The 23,567-nt window shown below is 39.5% G+C and overlaps 1 protein-coding gene across 2 annotated transcripts in view; it reads right to left on the bottom strand.

Moving 5' to 3' along the window:
- Window positions 1-23,567, bottom strand: part of chchd6b (coiled-coil-helix-coiled-coil-helix domain containing 6b) — a 63,315-nt gene that overhangs the window by 22,393 nt on the left and 17,355 nt on the right. The window contains exons 5-7 of one of the 2 annotated variants that reach the window (XM_088085765.1): window positions 21,097-21,117; window positions 17,186-17,269; window positions 9,041-9,111 (exon numbers count right to left, since the gene is read on the bottom strand). In XM_088085765.1, the coding sequence (XP_087941891.1) occupies window positions 9,041-9,111; window positions 17,186-17,269; window positions 21,097-21,117 (176 nt within the window). The remainder of the gene's footprint in view (window positions 1-9,040; window positions 9,112-17,185; window positions 17,270-21,096; window positions 21,118-23,567) is intronic. The other variant, XM_042501514.2, reaches the window with a different exon arrangement.

The raw sequence follows: 23,567 nt of genomic DNA, 5'->3' as shown, positions 1-23,567 counted from the left end.
AATTATACGACTGGCTGATGTTTGACTTAGCACTCTGACAGCTGGCCGGCATTCTGAATTACTCCCTAAGAATAGCAGATAACAGCAACAATAGCCCAAAGGTATTAATCCAAGCTCAAGAAAAAAAACTTTTCTCAATTCGACAAGAGAAACTTTCTGATAGCAGGAGTGTTTTAATAATGGAATCTGAAGCAGAAAATTGCCTCTGCTAATCTGCACCAACTGCCTCGTTTGACTGAAATTAAAGGTGAGCTCTTATTAGAAAAACATTAGCCGCCCCAGCTAGTTTGATAGCTAACTTTTGCAGGGGGAGAAGAAGAAAAACAACACTCCAATTGCTTTCTGCCTGTGACGGTTTGCATAAATACGTGCAGAGGTGGGGGGAGAAAGATTAGGCTCAAATTGTTAAAGTATTTCATTATTTTTTTGTCTCACCTTGGCAGCGTGTGGTTTTCATGAAGAGAGCTCAAGTTCTGCGCCACTGCGAAGCATGACATTAGGGAATAAAGTAATAAGACAAAAAAGGAAAAATCGTAAAGGCGTAGCATTTTATTATTCTCTCTGTGTCTTAGTTGGTGTTTGTGTGTGTGTGTGTGTGTGTGTGAGCGGTTATTAATGTATGATTTGGTTTTTTTAAAGCTGCAGCCATGGCATTGTACTTTTGGTTTTTAATATTACACTGCATGGAGGGGGAGAGGAGAGGATCAAAGATATCATGGCTGGAGAGAGATCAAAAGGAATGACAGTCAGAGCATGCATTTTGTATTGTTAGGGGCTTTGTAAAGCTTTTATGATACCACCACAGGGATAACATCCACATTACATATCAAATCGCAAAATTATCAGAATCACATAAAATCAAAACTACAGATTTAGTTCGTCAAACCTGCGAAGGTCTGTCTGAGGACTGACATCATTTAGAAACCATGATTATCAAGGTAGTCATAATAATCACTTGATCATAATCTCATTGTATGACAACACCCCAAAAACTTCTCTAAATTTAATATTAAATCCACCAAAACACTTACAGAGTCTATGTCTCAAATGGGAATAGCAATCAAAAACAACTACAAGCCACAAACTGAAGACAGACAGAACTCCGCCCGTATCTTCGTACGCTGACAGCTGAAGTGCTGAGAGGAGATAGGAATATAGAAGAACAATTCGCACTCTGTTAGCCTGGCTGATTGATCCCCACCAAACTCACTTTGTGGAAATATAGGGAGAGAGAGATGGGAGGGGATAAGGAGAGTGTTTCATTAAAACAGGTGACATGCGGGAACAAGATAAGGGGGCGCATGTGCACGTGTGTTTGTGTGTGACATCTCATCGCTGATAACTTTTCAATCAGGAGACCCTGCGGTTGGACGACTCAACTCGAGCTGCGGGTGATGTGGGGTGAGACATGCTCTCTGGAGCGTTTCGCTGCTATCACCATCCATCACTAGCCTTTTTTTATCATCAACTATTTCAATTCCACTTTTGTGTCATTTAATTTGTAAGGTTCTTCTCTTTACAGAACTTTTCTTTTGGAAAAAAAAACACACTGTAGCCTTCAAATCATTACAACACAATAAGTAATGCAATACCTGAACACATGATTTACTACTATGAATCCCTACTTTGGCTCCCATGGAGGACACAGTTTTACATACGACGTGAGGCATGTCACACTGGCTTATAAAGTATTACATCTCAACATGTGTTATAGTGAGACTTTAGTGAAGCCGAACTAAATGCCAAAGTCAAATACACACACAAACGAACTGATCGAGGCAGCTGTCGGTCAGAAGCTCCTGTTCTAAGTGATGTTCAATAATTTGTTTTCTGAATGGAGTTTGGCAATGGAGAGAGCTATGTAACGGCTTCAGTTCCCTGTCAGAAATTGCTGTCTGGGGACAAAGTAATGTGATGAAAATATTCTCAATATAGTGTACACTTTAGGTGTAATGATTTTGGGTGGCTAAAATACATTTTATTGCTGACCCCACAGCAGTACATGGCTTAGCCTCCATGACAGTACAGCTGCCTGCTTCTCTGTTCTGAAGAGTGTGCCGACTGTCATCTACTGTGTGTAATACACTGACTATGGATAAGTACCTCATACAACCCCACTCAAAAGATCTGAACCATCCCTTTAAAGACACACCTTCAAACCGAGTCAAGCCAAGCCAGCATATGTGCATGACAAAGGGCTTTTAAAAACCTAACGGACCTGTGAAGACCACTAGTTTGTATGCTAACAGCAGCCAAATGTTCTTCTGATTGTTGCATACACAACTGTCCACATCAACATAACAATGGTGATGTTTGATAAAGTTATGAAAATCTGTTGTTTAATGCAGCAGTGAAAATAAAAAACGTGAATCTTCATTTGTTCATCCTCCCCCATATCAACTGTAACTGCACAGACCAAATCTAACCTGTCTGTTATTCTTGAGCCGTTGCGTTTGTGTGTGTGTGTGTTACTTTATATATAGACTCTGTATAGAGGCAGTCAAAGAGAAGCACACTGGGGCAGTAACAGAGGCAGAGTGTCTAAGTAACTGCAGCTTTCTGTCTTAATGGTAAATTTTTGTTGGACCAGAGCGCAGACAGGTCTTGTCTCTAGTAATGACTAGCAGTCTACTACCTTGTGGGGCACAGAGATCCTTACAGTTAGCTACCTGTCTGTTTCACTAATTGGACACGCTACCCACATACACACAAGAATAGACACACATACGGAATAAAGTAGATATAACAAACCCACATGAAAGAAGGCTTTTAACCACAAACTGTCAGCAGTTACTTCATGGTGAATCCTCACACAGACATCCACCTAAGGTTCATTTATGTTCTGTCTTTGCTAACACTTTGAGGGTAACAAGGTTTTTTCTAAGAGGATTAATGGATTTTTAGATCTTAAAGTAAGCTAAGCTGCAATGTTGTGGGTCTCTTAGGTGAGGTATTTTTATGGAATATGGGTAGCCTGATACCCTAAGGCAAGGCTAATGGATGAACTTCTCTAAAATGCCCTATATAGGGAGGCAAGCCAAGTGGCACTAGATAACATTTCACCACTCACTATGTCCCCACATGAGGATAATGTTTCAGAGAGTGTGACCTGTCCACTGTAGGAAAAGAGAGGCCATAACCCCGGAGGCTTCCATCTTGTTGCCCTGCAATCAACAAAGTGCCCTCCTCAGGTGTGAGAGCCAGCTTTTAGCTTAAACTTCTGCACTCAAACTATGTGGGGCTGGTTCTGAAATCACAGCTCAGAAATAGCAGCCAAAGTGGGACTACAATGACTGCCAAAAAACAAATGAAAAAGACTTAAAGGGACCTGTAATGGTGGCATCGCTTATAAATAAGCAACAGCTTTGTACCTAATTTCTGTTTCACCATATCGGATTACTTCCTCCACCAGCTCACCACTTTTATCAAATTTGAAACCCTGGTGCTGGTAAACAGCCCATAAAACGATCTGCACCTTTGTACTTATATTGTTGAGTCTTGCACATCAGAAGGTTTCCAGCATGATGCCACAGCTAACCCTTCTTTTCCAAAACTGCCTTTGGTCAGTGTTACTCAGTCACATCTTCTTCCTCCACTTGACCTTAACCACTCCATGCAGAAAAGCCATCAACCAACATCTTCCGTCAGTTCTGAAAACTCAAATCAACTTCTCCACCACTGAATAATGTGCTATGGTTGAGTCTGAACTTCAAAAAATATCGACTGCTTCTCTTCTTAAAATGCATGTATTTCTTTTTTCAGCAAATCACTCTTAATTTGTCTCTCTACAGTTACAGGAGCATTGAGGGGGCTGAAAGTCTTCTACTCCTTTCATTTTAGCAATTTGATTCATTTCCTCATTAAAATGTCAAAACACAACTAGACCTATGTAACATACCTTACATTATCCCAAATAAATTCATACGTTTCTACAATGTTCAAACCCAACGAAATCTGTAATTTCATTCAAGAAAAGGCACATTTAATTGAATCACCTGTCAATGGTGTCCTATCCTCTTTACCCAAGAACCAACAGACTTCTTAAACAGAAACTGTAATTATACTTCGCAGAACACAGGAGCCGCTGGTTGACTGCTGCCTCACTCAGTTAGTTAGTTAGTGCTATCTAGGGACTTCTTTGGGCGGTACCACAGTATTACAGTATATTAGGGTATTAAGAAATCCTGACGTATGATTTTGATACCCCCAAAAATACAGACCCTCATCTTTTTAATAATATCGCATTGGAGAGGCTGTAATAAGGATGTTTTGCATGCTGTGTAATTCTCATGCCAACGGAGGTCAGTGTGGTGCAACAGGCAGCTAAGCTGACTGTGAGTGGTGAGGAAAACAAGACAGTACCCAGCCTGTAAAAAACGACCCGCTTCATGCTAACAACAAGAGAGAGACGGCAAGGAATATTTTATCTTCACACCTAACCCGGAGACAAATGCAACAAACCAGAAATGCTGACTAACCAAACGACTAACAAGAGCCCGCTAAGCGTAGTGAAGTCGCTGGTCAGCACTACCTGGGCAGGAGGAGGTGTGCATTTATTTGAGTGTGTGTGTTCGTGCTGCACACTGATACCATCATAAACTGTATACTACGGTGAAATTCCATGAAGCTGTGATGATATGAAAAAATAGACACCACCAAAGCCAACTATGGTTAAAGGCGCTGGGCTTCCCAACAATTGAATTTGCCATCTAGCAGCTACAGTAGCTGTACAGTGGACGGGTAGTCGGCTCATCTAACGCTCATGATAAGTTAGCACTTTTTGCAACTATTTCATGAGATGACTTTAATCACTGAACATGATTTCTGTGTAAGTCATCTCTGCTAGATTTTAAGCTGCGATGATATTTGTTAGCATAGCTATAGAAATGTTTCTGTATGGTTGTTAAACAATGAAGATAACAACACACCCATGATCCAACACTACTTCAAAATGTCATCAAAGTCGATCTTTTAGACAGACCAATATTGGTAGAAATGATATACTGTTTGTTTACCTATTCTGGTCAGGTGCAACAGTCTAGCCAATACAATCAAAACTATCCAGAGGAAGACTCTACCTCTTCTTCTCTGTCATACCCAATAAAATCACAGAGACATAGGCAGATATAAATTCTAAAAAAAAAACCTGACTAAAATGCATAAAGGTGACATAGTTACAACCATGGGCAGCGAAATAACAAGCAGAATTAGGAAAATGACACAATAAGAGGGAAATTCATGGGCAAAACAGGAGCCAGAGACAAAGACGGAGGAAAAAGATACTGTAGCTACATAACATGTTGGACTGTGCTGCAGCCCCCACGACCCCCCTCCCTTCAGCAGTGGGTAAATAGAATAATTACTGGGTGGTCAGTGTAGTGTGAAATGACAGCGTGACCACGGAACAATGAAACGTTGCCCAAATGCTGACAGAACATGACGAGCACGTGGCTGCCTGAATACAAAGTGTGCCTGTATGTGTGGCAGAGATAGAAAAGGGAAAAGGGGAGTGAAAGTTTGTGTGCGCGCACACTGAAAAAATAAAATAAAATAATGAGCAACACATTGTGGCAGGACAAAATAGTCTTTCGGCAAACTCATGCAGAACTGATCTTCTAACCTCTTCCATGCAGCGATGGACAATAGCAAATCCCTGCTAATGTAATCATTAGGACAAAATTTTGGACTTGAATTGTATGCTGTTAAATTCAATGGAGCAGGTGCAAGAGGATGGCAGTGTGGTGGATGAGGTCACTGCCCATCATACAGTGCACAGCTAGCAAAAAGACCAAGCATCTCTTTTTTCCTCCTGCTGTTTCCAGGAAAGACTGCCTGCCACTACACTACACTACTGACTTAAAAATGAGATTCATGCAGTTACTTTTAGATATCCATATTTTTGACCATTTTAAATAATAGAGAGAGGTATGACACCAACTAAAGTCTTTGGACAGAAAGATGTTTTTTTCATGGTACAGCACCTTAACTTGCACTCAGAGTAACAAACTAATGCTGTAAAGTTGTAAACTGACTTTCTTTCATTTCCCACCTTAAAAGGAAAAGGCAGATAAATTTGGATATTAATGATATTGCATAAAGTTTGCAGAGAATTCAGTTACGCCTCTGTGTCACTACAACATCAACAAACACTTTAATGACTTGAAATTGACTCTACCTTCATTATCCAATGAAAAGTCTCAGACTAATTAACTATATGGCTTATATATATATAGTTCACACTGTAAGAAAATGGATAAAGAAAATAACAACTTATTTTATCTATTAGAATTTATCATTTTGCTATTAAATTATTATTGCAAAAACTTACTAATATGTCCAATATGAAATTATGAATGTTCAGTAGGGAGATTTTTCAGTTCTGTTTATTGTGTTCCCTCTGCATCTCATGAGACTAACTCAGCTGACAGCAAACAAACAGCTGGCTCCTAATGTATATTTTAATTTTAAAGGTTTTGTTTCATTTTAACTTAATTTTAGGTTTTAATGGTGAATAGTAAGACATAGGGTTTAGGGTAAAAACAAAAAGGATTCATTTGTTACTGCCAACTAAAAGGTGAGGAATGAGTGCATGAGAAAAGCGGATGAAAAAAAGAGATCTGAATTAATTAGCCGTCTTTCATCAGTTTTGCGATAATCATTGCCATGCAAGTGGGAAAAGGGAAAATGAATGGCTTTCTGACTAAATTGGATTCACAGGGCTCTCTCTGTATTTCCAAAAGGGGGTAAGAATGGGTGTTACAGTGGGGCGTAAATTGGCAAGACCCACATGCTCTGGCAGTGAGGCGGCGGTTCAGTGTTGAATGAATCTGACATGCTTTTTGACAGGAGGTGAGGTCTGAGCTCTGCCATTTCAGAGGAGAACCCCTGCTTCTTGTGAAATCCTGCTGTTTCTGTTTTCCTACAAGCAGAATGGAGCCAAGTTGTTCATCATTTATTGCTGGGATAATTAGACTAGTAGTGGCTTCAAGACAAATGATTATATAATGGTAAATGATAAAACTGAGGTGCATGCTAACCCCTAATTCTAACCCACTGTATTTTTAAAAAAATAATAATTTTTCTTTTTTTTAAGCGAGGATGTTAATGTAAAAATTCTCATACAGATGATGGACAACAGATGAGTGCCAATATGCCACAAGAATGTATTTTTGTAAAAATGTATACATGAAATGTAGCGCCCATTCACAAACAAGAATGCATACAACATACAAGCTAAAAAGATTCACACACTTCAAGTTGTCTCTCCGAGTAGATAATGCAATGGAATAAAAACAAGTTGGTGATAATCATATATTTCACCATTTTCTTTTCCACGTCTAATTTGCAAATAAAGCAAGAAAAGAGAAAGAAAGTAGTCTTAACAGAAATAACAAATAAAGACAAAATAAGCAGCACCTGTTAATGATTCATGTGCATTATACATTAGGCTATTATAGCTCCATTCATGTGTTAAACATGCACTTAGTGGACAATTAACATACTTTGAAAGGCCACCTAACAGACAAAAGAACTGCCTCATAATTATTGCAGCATTTTCCAGATATTGTTTTGTTATAAAATGCATGCCCAAATGACATAATTAAACTTAAAACCATGGTTATCACACTGTTTTAAATACCTGTTTTAGTTTATCAAAATCTTAAGTTCAAAGGGATAGTTTGGACTTATTGAAATGAGGTTGTATGGGGAGCTTATAGATAGGTATAGACAGTTTATTACAAACAGTAGATGTCAGGTGCCATGGCACCAGTTTGGAGCGACAGGCAGGTGTGCCACCATGGAAGCTAAGCAATGTACTGCTGGGGACGGGGACAGCAGCAAAATGTATTGTTGCCACCTTGAAAAAGTCTCACCTAAAAAAATCAATATCAGTTTAAGTTAACGCTATATTGGGAATATTGTCACAGCTGAACATTGACACAGAGAGACCTCTGACAGGAAACTGAAAACATTATTTTGCTCTCTTCAAAGACACCAGCCTCCTTAGAGAAAAAAAAAATAATTTTACCTTGCAGAACATGGAAGTTTCCACTGCCGTGATTGATTAGTTTATGTTATTGTGTCTTAAATGAATCTGCACTAACATTTTTAAACGCCAAAGTCACACAATAACACAAATCGACTTAACTATCAAAGGAGGCAATAGACGAGCAAGGTAAAATTACTGTTTTTCTCAAAGGAGTCTGGTGGCTTTGAAGACTGCATGGATGGCTGCTTCAGTTCCTCGTCAGAACGAGCTGCCTGATGGGAAAGTGGTGAAAATATTTTACATACAGCATACACTGATACTGATTTTTTTAGGTGGCTAAAATACAGTTTTTTCTGCTGCTCCTGTCCAAAATAGCATATCGCTTACACCTGCCTGCTTCTCGTACAAGTACAAATACCTTACAAGTACCTCATACAACCCCACTTCAAATAATCTAAACCATCCCTTTTAAAAAGATATTCTCAGGTATTTATACACTGAGCTGCGACAGATGTCAGAAATATTTAACTCAATATTTGTGTAAATGGAGAGCCCTGATATGTAAATACAATCATTTGTCACAATACTATTATATGGGAGATGAGAAGTGATAATAGTAAATTATCACTTCTGCATGTGTGGAAATTAATTTTTAGACTGTCAGGCAGAGACAGGAGGCGTGCGATTCACATTTACATCATACTAACATTCAACCAGCCTTCACACTCTTCACACAGGTCTCTGCCCACATCTGCTCTCTGACAACTGCTGTGCGGACAGCCCAGTAGTCAGAGCTCTCTCTCTTTTTTTTTTAACTCTGCATATGATGTCTGCCTTAAATTTTGATATGCAGGGTTAGCCCAGAGAAAGATAAAAATCCCACCCTCAACTAATAGATTATTTACAGGTGCATTCAGCACACTGCATTAGCCTATGATAGGCTCGTAAAAATATAACAATACTGAGGCAGTAAGGAGCAACGATGTAATGAGAATACTGAATGGTTCATTCCACTGAAAATGGTGTTGCAAAGTAATTCACAGTATTTACCTGATGTGGGCCTCAGCTTTAGTAGCTGCCTCGTTGTACTGTTCAGCTGCCTGCTTGTAGTTGTCAAGGTTCTGGAGGCAGAGAGACAAAGAGAGAAAGAAAGTTGAGAACGATTCAGTCGTATTTTGCAGCTCTGAAGGAGTTTCCCTTTACATTGTGAACACCTGGCAGACGGCTCAGGCATATGCTGCTTCTAATGATGGCTTTAAGAACATTACGTTATTTCAAAACAGGAAAAACAAGACTGACTAAGTTCTCAAATCGAGTCGCATGAATTAGAATTTAATGGGTACTAATTACTCCTTTCCTTATTTTCTGTCATATAAAATGTTACTGTGTTGTGTGTGCATATGTGGCTTAAATTTCAAATAATGAGGTAAATACAAGTAAAAGTAATCCCTGTGATCAAAAACCTGTTCTGAATACACTGTTTCAAACTTTTTTTCTACTTTCAAGACAAGGTGAAGTCAGCTTGAGATGGATTTCTTTATATGGTTATCCACTCCTGGCATGTTTCTGCAAGTGTTAACATTACAAATACTTTACATTTCCTCATATTGCTACATGCTAACGTCTGCCAAATATGAGATCTTTGCTGCCAATGTTGTTAATTTCTTCCCAATTCTGAAACATATTCCTGCTGGAACGTGTCACGTTGTGTTAAGAAGCTTTTACTGGTGATTTTTCACAGGAGAAAGTGCCTCTATTCTCAGTTTTTTCCTTTGGCTGCAATGACGGATCAGAGACACCAGTGTCATCGAAAATTATTTAAGTATTGGAAATGTATGTATGATTCATCCATGGTCATGGTTTAGACATTTTTAGCATCAGAGTCCTTCACTGTTTGCATGTATACATATGAGAAGGCTCCAGAGTGTTTGAAGGTTAAGATACTGTAAGATCAAGACTTTGATGATGTTTAGAATCCAATTTTGACGCATCTCTAAGTTATGTGAAATACACTTAACGAGTGTGAATCATTGTTCCATTTATTAAAGTGTTTGGTATGTCTTTGTCCATGTACATGCTGTACCAAGAGCTTCTCAAATCTGATTTGTGTTGTCGTTAAATTTGTATGTTCATCTAAGATCAACTGTGTCTCATTAAGTTTATTTATTATTCGTCAAAATGAAGATTGAACAAGAGTACAGGAGTTTTTCACATCAATTTATACAGAAAAACTGAAAAAGCTGACCAATCAGAGCAGACTAGGCTTTTTGCGGGAGGGGGCAGGTGCTAAAACTGAGCACTTCAGACAGAGGGTGAATACAGTTCCATCACAGACAGTATGAGGTCTTCTGCGTTTTATGACCACTAAACATGTTCTAGCAGAAACCCAAAAGTATGAACCTGAAAATGGGCATAATAGCTCTTTAAAAACATGGATTATCTGCATAACATTACCATAGTGAGAAGTATTTAATTTGTTATTTCTTGGCTTCAGTTCAAGCTGTAATAGGCCAATGATGATAGGCAAAATGCATAAAACACCATCTTAAATGTCACATTTGTTAAATTAGAGACCTTTGAATTTTACAGCGCTGCTTACAAATCTGAATGCTGATTGCCTGTTGGTACTTCATAATGCTTTATTTCATGTAAGAAACAGTGGCATTTGAACAGCAATTCCTACACAGGTGGAGTCCGTACCTAGAGGGCAAGGTCATATACAGCACACCTCTACTGGAGTAATCAGTGGTCACAGTGTTAACTACACGGAATTGTGGTTATGAGCTGCGCTGACTAGAAAGATGTCACAAGCATAAGTAGTTTAAGAAAATGTTAAAGTGTGCAGTATTTCCAGCCCCGGTGTTGAGAAAAGGTTTCAAATCATCAGCCCCATAAGATGAATGACCATGTTACAGGCTTTGTGTCAAATCACATGAAATACAGTTTGCCTGGAATGCCCCCAACACAAAGCAAATCTTTCTCGCCACCCTGGCAGTAATCACCATTTTAAACCAATAACCGCAGTGCTCACGCTTTTACTTAATCATTCCCTATATTCCCAATAGATGGGGTGATAGGAGAGGAAGATAATTGAAGTGACTGAGCAGGGAAGGAGATGGGATCAAACACAAACCTCCTCCACAATCCCTAGCCCTCTACTCCTCCAGTGCCCCCTAGTCATTTTCATATCTCATTATTTCACGCTGATCTGCAGACATGCTTCTCCTGATTTGAAAGTCTGGTGTTGGAAACGACTCAAGTAATGTCATAGCCATCTTTTTCCTTAATCCTATCTGCTACTATTCACTACAATGCAATAATCTGCCCCTCAATCCTTTTCTTTCCTTCCTACGTTCTTTAAAGAGAAGACAGTAAAATATAAGTCGTAAGTCTTGTATGTAGGAGTAGAAGTTGTTTTTCCCCAAACTCTATCAGTAATGTTTAAGTATCCACCCAGTAAATTTCAATTTCAGTCATCATGGAAACTGCTGCAGTTGATTGCAGAAATATGCCAAATTCTGAGTTATTTCTATAAGTTGATTTATGAAAACATATATAACTTTGATGAGATCATCAAGATATTGTGCCATGTTCATAGGTTTTTTTTGATGGCTTTGGAACAGGAAAAAAAAAACATCCCTTTGCTTAACTCTGCCTACAAGTTCTGAATAGCTTGGAAAGTGGCTAAAAGCAAAACACAAAACACCCGTTTTTGCTGTCACTGTAATTCACAATGTGGGGACACTAAACATCCCTAGGTATAAGACTTTATCCCTGCCAGTTATGTTTTCCGGTGTTATATTGGATTTTCCAGGACAGGATTATACTCTCGCTGCTAAGTCTCCCCTTTGCTAATATACACACAAGGTTTAAATACTGCAGATGCCTCACCTCAACTGCAGCTACAAAGACGAGAAGCATACGTCATCCCAGCATCGTGTACCTTTGAAATGAATGACAGTTCCAGACTTCAGAATGCCTGCTCATGTGGTTCAATAATCTACTAAGCACTAAACATTACCTTAATTTGAAAGTTCTGGAAGCCAAGCCCTGGATTCGTGGACATTAAAGAGACAGTAAGTCTCACTTCTTGTTAAAGAAGAGATAGCTAATACTTTGTCTGGCTCCCTGGGAATATGTGGTAAGAAGTTAGCCACATGTTAGCGTCTTAGCCTTTAACCTCAGGTCAAGGGCTCAGTGGGTACACTCAACTGAGGAAAGCTGAGCTTAAACTTGAAAGTCTGTAGTTGCCTTGCGGGACATTCAGTGTTGGAGCCTAGATAAAAAAAGGAGGCCCCACAGGGGCTTAAACCCATGGGTGCCTCGGATTATGCAGGACATAGAGAGTAGGGCACCAGGAAGACAAGGAGCTAGCAGACAGTTTAAAGGTAAAGTGAACTTCTCATTGATGATTGGTGCATCCTAAAAAGGCTCTATCTTGAGCACCAGGTGGGGTCAGGCAGTAATTGATATAATGCCCCCCATTTGGAATAAACACATTTTGCCATGTTAGCATGGTGCAAAGCCAGAGAGGGATCTTTTCCTTTTTTCCATTTCTTGCTCCCCCCCTTTGTAGTTTTGAGTTAGCTAGAGCAGCGTTTCTCAAATGAGGGTACGTCTACCCCTAAGGGTACTTTAGGGTATTTTTTCATAAAAAAACAACATTTTTTTAATTCATCAGTCATACATAAATCCGCAAATAATTATAACAACAATTACTTCCATGTTTCATCATCATGACCGAGAAGACAATTTCAAAATTGAATGACAGACAAATATCAAGAAAATGAATGCACTATTCACGCAACAATACAGCTGAAAACAGGAAGAAGTGAAAGAGAAAGTGAAACCAAAATAAGAACATACCGTTAGTATTACAAAGAATGTTTAAATGGGATTTACCTCATTTCATTGTGCCTTTGTATCTCTGTTTTTTCTTCTAAAAATGTTTTGAGCTGTTCAAGAGGTACTTGACAAAAAATTTTTTTCAAAGACAGTTATTGAAAAATTAAGATTTATAGATAGTATACAGTATATAAATAGTTTGATGGTTATGGGAGGGATGCTGCATCAGAAGTTACTGATACAACTAGAGCTGGGAAACATGGCGAAATTGAGGACACAATAAGTGTGACTGTTGTGTTTGGACTGACAGGTACAGCTTATCCAGTCGAAATGTTGGGGGACCTCAAGGCTGTGTGCCATTTTTGTGTGTTTGAACATGTTTGTGTGTGTGTGTGTGTGTCTGTTGACAGAACAGACCCAGAGCAACAGCCCCAGCTCAGCTCTCATGACAGCGGAGAAGTGGCAGCACTATCACTGGCACACACACTCTGAGCTCTTCCCAGTCATTTGCACCCATGGGGACAAAAGCCCAATGTGGAGAGACAGAAAGGGGGGATGATAACCCTCAATGGGGGGAAAGCAAGGTTTTGGGGGTGTTGGAAAGACTCATGGAGGGGATTAGTGTTGCTGCATGTGTGCTACGTGTGTGTGTGTGTAAGCTTGCATACATGCAGGTGTGTGACTAAATCTGTGTTTGTATGTGAATGCTTGTGTTCAGATGATCCTTGCATGCACACTCGTCTGAACACCCTCCAGCAGCTGTGGATTGAGATGGGCTGATGTCAGGATTTTGAGGGAGGGGTTGTTTCACGCTCCACGCTTGGACGAAGGCGGATTAATTTTTTTTCTTTTTTATTTCGGAGGCAGCAGTCGACAGGGGTGGGGGGGGTGGAGGGGGATTAAAAGAGGTGAATTTTAAACTGAGACTTGTTTACAGAGTCACAGGGTATGTTGCCACAGGGAGACAGATATACTCCACCTGTACACTGGGAAGAGATTAGGGAGGCATCCACAAATAAACGAGAGAGAGGAGAGGATTGGGAGAGAGGAGAAGTGGAGGATGTACTGGTATGCTTGAAGAAGGGGGTCAGTTTTGGGATGTCTTTAAATGTGTGGAAGAGGGGAAATGCGAAGTTGTGCAGTGGATTGGCCACTCTATCACAATTACTTCTGAGGTGACAGCATACACACATGCCTGTCACAATAAACACACACTCACACACACACGCACACAGGCTGTCTTCTCATTTGTATCAGTGGTGGACTAACAGCATCCACAGCCTTTAGACAAACACAATAGTCTGTTATCATCTTTTATCTCTCAGGCAAACTGGACACCAGAGTGTGTTTTCATACTGGTAATCAACAACACACACGTACATGTGCAGTTATTAGCCTGTTAGAAGGGGCTGCTGTTGAGCCAGAGTAAAATGTTGATTCAGGGGAAGATCACACACCAATTACCAGTAGATTCTCCTTCTTATCCAGCTGCTCTTATAGCTTAAATCTCTGCCTCAGATCACCAACACATGAACATGAGCGCCTGCATGTGCGTGTTTTTTGTACAGGAAACTTAACAGTCCTCTGAGATTATTCCTCTGAGACCGATACTCACACGTAGACGATGGCATTGAACACCTCTACAACTGTGCCTTGCATTAACAGGATCAAATACTGATGTGAGGGAGGCCCTGACAGAGCGATGTAAAGCAGTCTTCACATGGATTATAATTTATGTGAAAAGTGAGACATATTGCTGTTTCAAATTGTGTTTTGCATTTATGTATATGACCTGTGACAGTCACAATTCAACTTTTAAGTGGCCATTTATTTCAGCCCAACTGGTATTTGCCAAAGGTATGAGAGTGTGAATGGAAAGAAAAATAGGCAGGGTAAAAGGAAAGGGAGCATGAAAGGAGGCCTGGATGAATGGGGTGCTAGATTGGAAAATGAAGGAAGAGAAGGAGGGAGATGGACGCCAGCTCAGGGCACTGGCTCAGGATAGACTGTTTAATGCACAGTCCATATAGCCTCTTTATCTCTTGCTCTCAGTCCCCCTCTTTCTCACTCCCTCATCCGCATGCAGGTCAGCGGCAAGCAAGTGAGGGGTGAAAAAAGCGATAGAAAAAGTGACTGCGCTGGCGAGCGGAGAAAGATAGAGCATCCTCCACTCTTCTGCCAATCAGTCTCTTACGTCAAGCATTGCAGTGTGTGCTGCTTGCCGCACGGTGTGCAGGGACCCTTCCATTTAACTTGGATATGTAAAAGGTTTTCTCAGAGGCCTAAAGGAGGCGAGTGCCAGGGACTAGATAAGGTCCCCCGTCTGCCTGATGGGCCCTGTAGGACGGAGGGAGGGGCAGGGAGAGGGGTGGAGGGGGAGTCAAGTCCCAAAGAGAGTCTAGAGAATACTGGAGGTGGAGTTGTTGGTGTGAGAGGACAAACAAGAGACGGGCCATGGGAGGGAAGGGTGTGAGTGTGTATGTGTCTCTACCTGTAAATATTCACCTTTCATTGACTTAATGTTTTGCTGTTTTCAGTGTGTCCTTAATAAAAATGAAAATATTTGCGCCATCTTTTCCCTCCATCCTACATTTTTGTGCCTCCGCACCGTCTGTACACCTGTACATCCCATTCTCGTGAACGCAATGACTTAAAAAAACCTTGAGATAATTTCTCAAAATTTGGCATAAATGTTCACTTGGACTCAGCAATGAACTGATAAGAATTTGGCGATCAAAGGTCAAAAGGTTACTGTGACCTTGAAGCGATCTCATTCTCAGAAACACCTTGAGGGAGATTCTGCAAATTTGGCACAACGCCCACTTAGGCTCAAGAATGAACTGGTTAGAATTTGGTGGAAGGTCACTGTTACCTCACAAAAACATGCTTTTGCCAGTAACTCAAGAATTCCTATGTCATTTTGACAAAATTTCCCCACACGTCTATTATGATAAAATGATGAGTTTATGACAATCTATATCCAAAAAGGTCAAAGGTCATCTTCAGTGTAACATCGTAATCTTCAGCAAAAACACTTTTCTGGCCATTACTCAACGTCATAACTAGGGATAATAACAATTAATTGATAATCGATTATTCAGTTGTGAAGAATTAATCAAACGTGAAATTTAATGGATCAATTGATAGGCTATGCAGTGTTGTTTAAGTATATCAATGTGTTGCTGTAAGCTCTGATTGAGGAAAAAACACATTTGGTATTGTTTGAAATAAGCTAATAAATTAATTAGTTGATTAATTTTATCAATAATTGATTAAGGAAAGTGCTTAAGCATCCATAATTTCACAGACATGGATGTAAACTGTAAGTGCAACGTGACTACGTGGAGGCATCCAGCTGTGAGGTGCTTGTATGCCAGTTTGTTCATAATTCTACAGTCTGCCTCTCAGTCTCATCTTGTGTTTTTCTCATAGTCACCTTCGTTTCTTTACTTCACTTGCACTCTGTAATTTTACTCTCATGCCTCTTGTCCTTTCCTCTAGCCTCTGTCCATCCCTAAAAGCATAAAGCCATCTTTTTCCTGCCCTAAAATCATACACCAGGCACTACCAACCTTGCTTCTCACAAATTCTTTTATCAAAGTTTACTCTCTATGTAGGCAACATTTATCAAACCACTGTGCTTGTGGCTTTTTCAGGGTGCAAAATATCAAATACACATTAGTGCTTAAATGGCGGGAACACGGGTCATAATTTCTTAAAAGCACCAAACAAACCACTTTTATTTTTTTTCCATTTTTGAAAAGACCACAGGGTTGCTGGCAAAAGGACATAGTGATGAGAAAAGCACAGTACATTTGATTAGACAACTGAAGCGCTCCGAGAGAGAAAACGCTGTGAAACCTCTCCTGAGTGCTGGTCCATCAACAGTGAGTCGTGACTCTCATCTGTCTGCTCAAACTTTCAATTCATTTACATTTACATTTTGACATTGGTATGTGGGCTTGACATTTCCAAGGCAGGGAAGAGTGTCTTGTGTCTCAGCAAGATTTTACTCTCTAAGGAGAGTGAGTAATATGTCACTTTAAGACTTGTTTTGATATTCCTGATGTGAGAAGATTTCTTTTCAGTAAAAGCCTACGGGATATTTTTTTTATCTCGTTAGTGAGGTCTCCTGTTATAAATGTCAAAATAAGTGCTGAAAGTGCTAGAATCTCCCTCTCTAAACTCTCACCAAAAAACCACCGAAGGAAAAAAAGATTTTGATCAAACATCATCAGTTAATGCAATGCAACTAATGGACATGTGAGGAAATGTGTTTATTAATCCGATGGGATCTGGCTATGTCCTTTTAATGTCATACATCTTTATTAGAAAGAAAATGGTCCTTACCTTTTTTTCCAGTATTTCTAGTTGCTCTTTGTAGAAGCTGGATATGCTGGCTAGTTCCTTCTCTTTATTCTGCAGTTGTCTGGCCTGAGAAAAAGGGAGGGAGAAGGAGAAAAAAAGACAATATAGAAAAATCATAAACAAACAAATAAAAAAAGTTGTCTTTTAGATAGGCAGAATATGAAGAATGGCTGTTGCAGTGGTTCTTTATATTGACACATAAGAATTAACTACAACCTGTGTAGGCTTGTGTAAATACTCAATTCTGACTGCCTTGCAAATAAGGAGGAGAATCAATCCAGGCACTAATTAAAAAGTTTCACTTGGCAATTTTTAAGTTGACATTGTTACAAAGTGGGTTATGTTAGTCAAAGTAATGGCCTAAAAATGCCATTAACATGTTTGCTCATAAGCATGTTGAAAACATGGGCACTAGCCACTGTAGCCGTATACCTGAGTTTAGGGCTGCACCTAACAACTATTTTCATTGACAATTAATCTGTCGTTTTTTTCCTCGATGATTAGCGGTTTGGTCTATAAAAGGTCAGAAATAGTGAAAATGGTCGATCAGTGTTTCCCAAGCACAAGTTGACATCCTCAAGTGGTTTTGTCTACAATCCAGAGATTTAAGATGCTGGAATTAGAGAATTTTTTTTCCAAAAAAAAAAAAAAACCCTAAAATGATTAAATGCTAATCAAATTAGCTGGCGATTAATTTAATAGTTGACAACTAAATGGTTGTTTCGTCTCTGGCTGAGGGGAGAAGAAACTAAGCAACCTGTTGCTTTCACTGCCAACCAGACTCAGAAGACAAGACTAGAATACTGTTAGCTAATGAATTGATTGAATACACAACTCACCTATGATATAAGATATAATTCACAGTATCATCAACTCTGCTTCACATTCCAGTAAAAAGTAACTATATACTATATAGTTAGGGTTTATATATATACTATATCAGCAGATGCACTTCCACCTATGTACGTCTTAAAACAGATTAACAACACAGACATTTTAGGGGGACCATAAGTATACCCCTAAGTATGTGGTTATTGCATCAAATTTCAGGTTCACATTTTTCAATTGATCATTCGTCTATGTCGAACTTTTCTATCTCATACATACACTTTTGGATGTTTTACAATTCTATAATGCTTCATGGAAATCTCTATTATGAAAAGTACGTCACATCTACATGGCAAAGTAAAGCACAAAAGAATGGATATGTTATAGCAGATCCGTCTAATGTAACAGAACTTACAAAACTACTCAGGTGGCATGTGACTGGCACAGCGGCGGCAGGGCCTGACATGGCGATGTTGGCGTTAGAATGAGGTGAAAGGCCAAGCTTTGACAAGTAGCAAGATGGCAGATTGGCTGTAGGTTTGGGCCATGGCGTAGCAGCATGCAAGCAGCGGAAGATAGGAGGCCGATGTCAAAAAGATACACTGTGAAAACAAGTTGCTAGTTCAGCTTCAGAGTTGTACATGCAATCGAGATTTGAAATAACATTCATTCTTTTTAGAAAAGATTCTTGTGTTACACGAGTTACGTGATGGAGACAGCTTGTTTTAACGGCATGAGGCTTCACAGTGTGTCAATATTATTACACAATCCCATAACTGACATAAAAAGGGATTCCTTTATGATAAATATTCATCAAAATAACGCAATAAACAGAGACAGAAAAACAGTAATGAGGCGGCACTGCAGCGCTGCAAAATGAAAATAAGAGAGAGGGATAGTCAAAAGAGATGTGCAGGTTTCAAAATTTCAGATGTTAGCAAGCATTGTCAAGACAGCTGTGTGGGTGACTGACAAACATACTACTGTGCTGTGATCCTTCACTGTGCCATCAGCTCAATGTTTTCACTCACTACGCATTACTAATCCATCATCCATCTCATTTTAGATTATTCAATCATAATAATACAAAAAAGGTTTTCTCTTGGAAGATAAAAGCGATGATCACACATTTTTAAAGACTGATGAATTTGGCACTATGCACCGCTTTCCAACCTTTTTTATTAAGGGACCCCTTTTCAATTACTGAGAAAACTGATGACCTCTAACTCAGTGACATATTTTAAAGATAACATAAAATACCCTAACAATAACAGTACAGAAGAACTGATAGAATTTAAAATTAACCCAAACAGTGAACCAAATAACTGTAGTTTATCTGAAAGTTTGTGTAAAACAAGCAATTAGATTAATTTTGAGCAAATTATTTCCTGTGAATATTGCATCAGAAATGAGGAATAATCATACATACTTAATATGCTTCTGTTTCGTCAAATTAAGTGTTTCCTTTTCCCCGAAACATGGCCATTGTTAAATTATGTCTTTAGTTGTTTTAGCGTACTTCTCTAATGCAGGAAGAGGCTGTTGAGCAGAGAGTGAAGGCTCTGTAAGCATAACTTGTGTTCAGATCTTCACTGGGCCCTTATTCTATGAAATTTCTTTTAGTTTATATCTTGAATAATAATCTCAGCTTAAAAAAGTAATAACTATTGATAACTATTTCATTTTTTTTCACAGAAACAAATGAAATGATAGGCCTACTGTATATTTTTATGAAACATTTTCTTATATTCCTTAAGATCAAAAGGGACTTGCGACCTTCAGTGACATTTTTGGTGACCCCCCCCCGGTTGGGGAACCAGTGCAGATAAGATATCTTCACATGAAAACATGACACCAAGTCTATTTTCAGAAAACATACCACAGACTGTACCGAAATTAACTAACTCAAACTGAATTGAATGGCAGCAGCTTGAACTGAACTGATACACTAAAAACCTTGCGGCTTGATTTAGGATTTCAGTGTTTACATGCATCTGTCAGAAGTTTGGTCATGCTGCGGAGAGTATGCAGACAGATCAAAGGAGAACCTCAACAGCTGTGCAATCTGAATTGCATATTACGGCTAAAATGCATAAAAGCATAGGCAACATGCACATGGTGCACACGGTGCACACAGGATGGTTGAATTTTCTCCAGAATTCACACATTTGATCTGTAGAGGTTTAGTGTGCCTGCATATTAAAATGGTTATCAATCAGTGCTAGGGCTCTCATAAACACACATTGTTTCTAACCAAAAAGGGTAATGAGTGAAGCAGTGCTACAGCAGTGTGAACATGATATGGTGCATGAACACAATATAGAAGGCTGAGAGTGAGGCAGAAAAAGGCAGCAATAGGGCATAGATTTATAACACTGAGATAGACAGTGTGTTTTTTTTTACACACACACACGCACACACACACACACACACACACACACACACACACACACACACACACACACACACACACACACACACACACACACACTGTGTTATGCCATGGTGTAATGGTGACAGATTGCTGTACCCGAGTTGTGCATTAGTGAGTGTGATAAAGATCAGATGGAGCAACACCATCTTGCCCTGGATGATCTACTCATCTTCTGTGCTCTTTGCTGGCATGGTGAATACAGGCGTGTAGACACACACTCACGCACACTTACACACAGACTGACATTACATTTATTGTAATCCAATCTAATCTTATCCTAACTTAACAGGCACATGCATCCCCAAAGAGCACATCTGCAAATCCCTATACTGTGCTCACTGCACTTTTTTCTTTCTGCGGCGGCTGTTTGATGCTTAAGGGCTGTGTGTGTATGTGTGTCTGTGTGTAAAATCACCTCTGCTAGCAGCACAGATGATGTGTAATTTTCTAGCTGAATACCTCCCAAAGTGTTGTTGTGTGGAATGGTGGCGGCAGCGCACTCACAGCCTCGCTTTAATGCACAATGAAAACATGACATTTGAATAGAGAGGAGAGAGTGAAAGAGAGAAAGAGAGAGGAAGAAAACTGAGTTTTAAAAAAGGGAGGCACCAGCAATGGTAGTGTTGCTTACCCAGGCATCCAAATCTGCCGGCTAGGAGGGGGAGAAAAAGCAGGGGTTAGTGAGACGGTACTGCAGAGGGTGTAAGAAAAGCACAGGGTCGGAAGAGATGGCATTAAAGACAAAGAGGAGAAGGATGGAAGACAGGTATAACAGGGAAAACAAAAAGGAGGTGACAAAAAGATGAATAAAGAAACAGATGAAAATGAGGCAGATAATGAGAGAACATGCAGAGAAGAAGAGATAACAGTAGGGCGAATAGTCTATGTGATAGAGAGAACAGGAAAGTTAAAGCAGCCAGTCAAAGAGTAATCAACACCATTATGTATAAGTTGCACAGTTTAGGCTGAGGACTACTTGTGAGTTGTAAAACCTAATTTGCCAGATGTCTGATGCTGTAAGAGATGTAATTTTGGCCTCCAATGATCTCATAATGCATCCAATGTGTCCCAACACGCATTCTGTGACCAAGTATCTTACCACTGATTTGCCAAGGTAATGAAACAACATATGAAATTCTCCTGGTTAATCTTCTACTGGTGATCCTGGTGGCACAGGCAGCTGAACCGTTTTCCACACACTCAAAATGTTGTGGGTCTGGCATGTGATCCTCTCTGCATGTCAGCCTTACATTCACACCCCCTGCCCTGTCCACCCATCTGTCTTGTTTTACTTCACTGCTTCACAGGTTTTAAATCCATTATTTCCTGACTTAAGGGACAGTAAATTCATGTAATAGAAAGTTAATACAATGTTCCCACACCTTCATGAACATCAGTTACAAGGCCTTTAAAGGATTTTCCAGGTCTAGGGATAAATGATAATATCAGCATGTCGATGGTATCAGCAGATAGTATAGTTTTTTATAGCTTTAAAACGAAATATCGGAATTTGCAAACATGCTGATTTCTGCTGAATCACAAACTGATACTACTACTACTGTTACATACATTTGAAGCATTGTATTTTAAGTTTCCATCATAACAGTATGCAGAGACTTGATATTTACTAAAATTAGGTAAGGAAAATAGTGCATACATTGATTTTGGTTTTCGGCCAAATGAGGTGTAAGTGAATCGGCATAATCTTAAAAAACCCAATATCTTGCATCCCTATTCGAGACTGATTGATTACTGCTACAACACTGACAGAATTTATTTTTATATAACTGCAAAAGGAGCCAATTCACTAACAACTAATGTATATATACATATCAAAAGAACTACTTTCAAAAACTTTTTTGAGGTTTTTGTTCAAATTCACATTCAAATTCAAATTCAATGATTTCAAGGACCTTTGGTAACCCTGTTTATAGATACGATGAAAATAAACATAGCCAACATTTCAGTGTTCCTACAGCCTTCAAACCAACCAATATAATCAGTGTTGGTCACTTAGCAATTACATGATAGTATAAGAATATAAAGTTAAGGTATTAAAACAGTTGGTGCGTGACATCAAATGGTAGTGAAGTGAAAGTTATGCTTCCAACACAATGAAAACTAAATGTTTGAAATCAGTAATAAGTAAGCATAGTGAGTGTGCACATTATTTTAAAAATACAATGTTTTCATGCAGATGGGGGTTTATTGCCTATTTTACAATACCTCTTAATGGGACTTTGCCAGTAACTGTAAACTAGCAGCTTACTATCTGTTTTTATGATAATTTACAGAGCTGGGTATTGATGAGCCTTGAATGAAGCCATAAGATATTACAGAGTGTGACAGCATATGCTGGGCTATATGTTACAACATTTCTATTTCCATTGCCAAATCAAACACACGTATATATTAAAGACAAACAGGACACCATATTTGGGCGTGTTTAGCCTTGCCCACTCAAACCAAGTGCTCCCAGTGCAGCATTAGAAAGAGAACAGAAAGGCATAGATTAGAGCGGTGGGTGGCTCTAATGTTGCCATGCCTCATAAAAACACCATTCAGTTAAATGAGGTGAACTCACAAAGCCGGTTGTTGCAGTGTGTGTGTGTGTGTGTGTGTGTGTGTGTGTGTGTGTGTGTGTGTGTGTGTGTGTGTGTGTGTGTGTGTGTGTGTGTGTGTTGGGTAATCTGTGTAACGGATACAACCGCTGCCATCTGTTTAACCTCCCTGCTCTTTGGTGGCAGGCCCTAAACTGAATATGTGTCTGAGTGTGACTGTGTGTTTGTGTATTTGCGGACCCCCACTGAGTGCTCACAGGAGTGTGGAGGTCCCATTTCCATAGATGATAGACTTTAGAAGGGAGGTGAAGGAGCTTGTTGTGATACTGATGCAGACAAACACACACCCTAGCAGTTTGGTGCGGGCCATAACGGACAATGGCATTTCGGGAACATCCATTCATTGTTTTTATTTTGCGGCTCTGAGCTCCCTGGTGACCAGCAGTCAGCAGACTCAGTCTGCACATTAAGAGTCCTGTTCAACTGAGCAAGCAAAAACCCGACCACTAAAGTATCTGATGATGGTTCGTATTTTCTCCAA

This window comes from Plectropomus leopardus, chromosome 2, assembly GCF_026936395.1.
Source record: "Plectropomus leopardus strain MGB_pleo_1.0 chromosome 2, ASM2693639v1, whole genome shotgun sequence".
Classification (NCBI taxonomy): domain Eukaryota; kingdom Metazoa; phylum Chordata; class Actinopteri; order Perciformes; family Serranidae; genus Plectropomus; species Plectropomus leopardus.
Note: the sequence above shows the minus strand (reverse complement) of the source record. Positions and strands in the feature narration are given on the sequence as shown.